At 47.1% G+C, this 4,303-nt stretch overlaps 2 protein-coding genes across 2 annotated transcripts in view; one reads left to right on the top strand and one right to left on the bottom strand.

Annotated features, from left to right (window-relative positions):
- Window positions 1-1,340: 1,340 nt before the first annotated feature.
- LOC121590416 (RPII140-upstream gene protein) lies at window positions 1,341-2,430 on the bottom strand. Its single transcript, XM_041910077.1, has 3 exons — window positions 2,243-2,430; window positions 1,926-2,180; window positions 1,341-1,857 (listed from the first exon to the last, which is right to left on the bottom strand). Exons 1-3 carry the CDS (start codon window positions 2,428-2,430, stop codon window positions 1,359-1,361), a joined length of 942 nt encoding a protein of 313 aa, XP_041766011.1. The 3' UTR covers window positions 1,341-1,358.
- Window positions 2,431-3,550: 1,120 nt separating this feature from the next.
- The window catches only part of LOC121590414 (sulfotransferase 1C4), a 1,512-nt gene continuing 759 nt past the window's right edge, over window positions 3,551-4,303 (top strand). The window contains exons 1-4 of the mRNA XM_041910076.1: window positions 3,551-3,643; window positions 3,709-3,821; window positions 3,888-4,009; window positions 4,075-4,273. Of these exons, the coding sequence (XP_041766010.1) occupies window positions 3,574-3,643; window positions 3,709-3,821; window positions 3,888-4,009; window positions 4,075-4,273 (504 nt within the window). The 5' untranslated portion in view covers window positions 3,551-3,573. The remainder of the gene's footprint in view (window positions 3,644-3,708; window positions 3,822-3,887; window positions 4,010-4,074; window positions 4,274-4,303) is intronic.

The raw sequence follows: 4,303 nt of genomic DNA, 5'->3' as shown, positions 1-4,303 counted from the left end.
CACACATACATTCACGTGTTTGGGTGGGTGCCACCCTTCACCGCATGCTCAAGGAGGAAAAGCAATAGAATCTAACGAAAACAGGGGTGCTTTATGCGCGTGGCTAGGTAGGAGGATTTAGAGGATGTCGATGCGTCCCTCCTCTTCGTACATTAAAGCTCTCGGATGCGTCATCTACCCCAGTTCCTCTGTTTCCCGCAAACCACCACCGACCCCTCCACCGACATTCTCACTATTATTTTTTTCCCACCTTTCATCGTTCACCTTAAGCTGCATCATTGTTGTGTTTTGTTAGCGGAAGAACGTAAAACAATAATCAGTACCAACAATTTACACCACACCTTCTAACTTTAAAACGGAGCGATTTTTATGTTAAATTTTCATTTCATTTATGTTTGTTTAGGCGTCTCTGTGTATGTAATGTGTACTTGTGTATGTGTGTGTGTGTGTGTGTGTGTGTGTGTGTGTGTGTGCTATCCTTATTTGTGCGTCGTCGTACGTACGTTCATCTCTGGTCGCTTTTTACATGTTTCGCAAACGCAATAGAACAACATATACAAAAACACACACACATGCATGCATACATACACACACACATCCACATACCTTAATGTAGATAGATTTTTTTAAATAATTTTATTATGTTGTACGTTAATAAAAGTCGAAAAGTAACCGTTGAGTTAGCTGTCTCGTCGCTCGTGTAGCATCTGATCGTTTCTCTGTTGCGCCCATCCCTAACACGCCGTCATCACACGTGGTGCGCATGGGCGCGTGTTGCGGATAGGCGCGTTCATCTAACGCGCGTCACACACTTATCTTCCTTTTGTTCCGTTTTAGTGGTTCTTTATCTTTATTAAAAAATCCATTTTTAATCCTTATTCTCTTCCCTTTTTTTCTACTTTCCATCCCGCCATTGTCCCCGATCCCCTCTCCCACACAGATGGCTGCGGTGCGGCAGTACTGCTTCAGCTACGCCTCAAGCACGAGCAACAGCAAGCCAAAAAGAAGCTAATGAAATCCAAATCCTTGCCCGACATGAAGACAATAAGTTAAAGGAGCGAGGAGCAACGTGTATCCACTGCGCCATCTTTCTTCTATTCTGTTCCTCCCGACTCCCCATCCCTCTCCTAATGTGTGTCCGGTTACATCCTCTACCCCCAAAGGGCAAAAGGATACGCTGATTTTCTCTGTGTGAGTGTATTTATCTCCGTTTCTATACATCCGTTTGAAATAAAAACTTCTTCTTCTGTACTGTATCTTTCATCCATCTACGACAACCGTGTGTCGTGTATAGATGTTAATAGCTTGGAGTGAAAGAAAAAAACGCTGCAACGTATCTCTCCAATGGAACTTAAGCTTTATTTTTTAACCGCTGCCGCTGCTGTTGCTGCTGCAGTTGCCGCAGCCGCAGCCGCTACCGCTTCCACCTGTTCTTCCTGTTCCAACTTTTTCATCAACGTTTCCCGCTCCACCGCCAGCTGAATCTTGCGCTTTTCCGCCTCGATCGCGTCGAGATCGAGGTTGGCGGTGCCGAACTTGTTGTGATGGTGCGTTAGTAACGGTTCCTCTTCCGCGTCGGTTTGCTTTTTCATCGAGTCGCGTATCGCCTGCTCGCGGTTCGTGTGCCATTTGTACTGCCAAAATCGAACCTCCTCCATCGTGGTACCGGTCGCACGCATTATCCCGAGCGACAGTCCACCGGCCAGACCGCCGAGCGCCAGGCCAACGAGCCCACCGGAGGCCATCCCGCGCAGCCCCATGCTGAATTTGTACATCGCGCCCGTAACGCCACCTGCGGCCAGATACTCGTACAGGGAGGATTTCCCTCGGTACACCGACACGACCGTTTGAATGCCACTGCAAAGTGAGGAAGCGTGATTACGCTGAAGGATACATATCCAAAAGGGGGGAAAATAGCCACTTACACATAGCTGGTGGTGAACAGTGCCAAACGCCAACCCCAACGGAATGCACCCTTGGCGAAGTTGAGCGTAACCTGGTCCTGCAGTTTCTTTTTTGCCTCGAAGCTAGACTGGAACGCCGTTGCCTGGTTGCGCTCGAGGAAGTTCATGTAGGCGACGCGGGAGTTCACGAACCCACCGTAGCAAGCGCCGAACAGGAAGCCAAGAAAGCCGGCCTGATAGATGGAGTTGAGCTCGCTCGATACTCGGCCAAATTCACTGCAACAAGCAAAGGTACATTGACGAATCGCGAGAAAACCCGGTGCTCCGCATACACTTACTCAATCGTAAACATCATCTGTAGCCGCTCCACGCCGGTTTGTTTGTCACCGGGCGCCTCCTCGTACATGCTCTGTACGGTTTTGGTGTCGATTTTGACCTGATCATGGTCGTTGAGCGTGAACGGTAGCAGTCCAGCCGACACAAATCCGCCCGGAACACAGAGCCGGTACACCGTACTTCGAAGCATTCTTCACTGTTGGTCCAGTCGACGCACAAAAACAGGAAAAATCGAACGAAATCGAACACTACCGCGGGCTGGTTTGCATAACTGCGGGTGTTTTTCTTCTGACTAGCATTTTGACAGTCAGCTGCTGCGATGTGCCGCTGTAAAATGGCTCTATTGATGGCGATCCACTATGGCAGAGCGCAAGGTAAGCCGCTGTAAAGAAATGTGTTTGAATGGAAACGGCTGCACGACAAGCGGTGCACGTGTTTTCCTAGAATCGTGCTCATTTTCCTATGAAATTCGAAGGCGTTTTACGTTGCGTGATTGATTATTTGCAAAACTATACAAGCAAGTGTGCTAAATGAAAATTTGTCGGTATGTAATATATTTTCTATTAGGCAAATCCCCTTGTAGACTTGAAAAGGGAATATTGATGTATGCAATTATCAAAATCATAAAGATTTTAAAAATCCAATCAATTTTTATTTCACAGTGATTTGAGAAACAATTTCCCCACACTGCGATTTAGCTATGCGGTGATCTCACACGATCTCAAGTGATCTCAAGTGAACAAAACACAACTTCAGTAAGTTTAACTTTCACTTTCTGGCAGTCTGATACAACACCAATCGCGGTTCTGGCAGTGTAACATTCCATTACATCGTTTATCATACAAATAAAAGAAAAGAAAGGCCTTCATTCAACATCGCCTTCATCGCATGCCAGATTGTGATTGAAGGAAATTGCACTGACCACTGAGGCGCCGTGGAAACCGACGGCAATTGAAATCCGTCACTGTTAACGGTAAAGCTTGCAGCACGAAAACCGCACACTCATTATAATATGATGGTTACGAAGCGCCGTTGCCCCTTCCGGCCGATGCTTGCTTTCGGGTGCGCCACCCGAAGCTGCGGAACTGTGTCAACAAAAAACTTTCTCCTACTCAACACAAAACACCTACCCCGACTACGGTCAGCATATTTCGGTAACACGACGACTCCAGCCATGCTGATGATGACGATGATGGCGTCGATGATTGTTGATTGGTGGTTGCTGGATCGCTTCGCGCCTCAGTTTCGTTTTCGATCCCATCGTTGGTGGGTGTTTGGTTGTCTTGGTAGGCTTTGGAATAGCTTGTGGCCTGTGTAGTGTATCACATCGAAAATGCCGTTCCCATACAGCGTAGACTTTGTAGAGCCCAAACAAAACGAACAGTTGCTGAAAGATTTTCATGGTTCGTTTTTAATTGGTTTGTAATTGATTAGTTTATTTAATGTGGCTCGGTGTTTTTTTTTTTAGGAGAACGTACCGGATTTGTACAAGTCGGCGAAAAGCGATGGTTTTTCCCGTCCCGCTTCAAGCAGTATGCGGAAAGCTTGTACTCTTTCGAAGCACGCCCGGACGACACGTGGGTAATGTACCTTTGCGTTCAATTAAAGCCGTTGCAATGCCTACTGATGTGTTATGTTTATCCGCAGATCGTCACCTATCCACGGTCGGGCACCACATGGTCGCAGGAGATGGTTTGGTTGCTATGCAACGAGCTTGATTTTGAAACCGCGAAAAGCATTCCGCTGACGCAGAGATTTCCCTTCCTGGAGTAAGTACACCAAGCTCAGTGTGAAGTTAAAAATTTAGATAATTTCTGACACACATTTCCTACAGATTCCACCTGTTTGTGCACGATGAAGTGAAGGCTGAATTTTTGAAGGAAAACGAGCACGACGTAGAAAGCATGAAGTTCATCGAACAACTTTCTCAACCGGCCGGTTTCATGTTGGCGGAAATGAAGACGCCCCGATTCATCAAAACACATCTGCCCATCTCGCTGCTACCGCCGAGTGTGTTTGAGCAGAAGGCAAAGGTAGGGCGGGAGATGAAGGAAAGGCATGCA

This window comes from Anopheles merus, chromosome 2R, assembly GCF_017562075.2.
Source record: "Anopheles merus strain MAF chromosome 2R, AmerM5.1, whole genome shotgun sequence".
Taxonomy (NCBI): Eukaryota; Metazoa; Arthropoda; class Insecta; order Diptera; family Culicidae; genus Anopheles; species Anopheles merus.
Note: the sequence above shows the minus strand (reverse complement) of the source record. Positions and strands in the feature narration are given on the sequence as shown.

Coding starts and splice junctions, on each gene's coding strand:
- LOC121590416 (XM_041910077.1), bottom strand. CDS start 2,430: ATGCTTCGAAGTACGGTGTACCGGCTCTGTGTTCCGGGCGGATTTGTG. Junction 2,181..2,242: donor CAGATGATGTTTACGATTGA/GTAAGTGTATGC, acceptor TGCTTGTTGCAG/TGAATTTGGCCGAGTATCGA. Junction 1,858..1,925: donor CTGTTCACCACCAGCTATGT/GTAAGTGGCTAT, acceptor CTCACTTTGCAG/TGGCATTCAAACGGTCGTGT.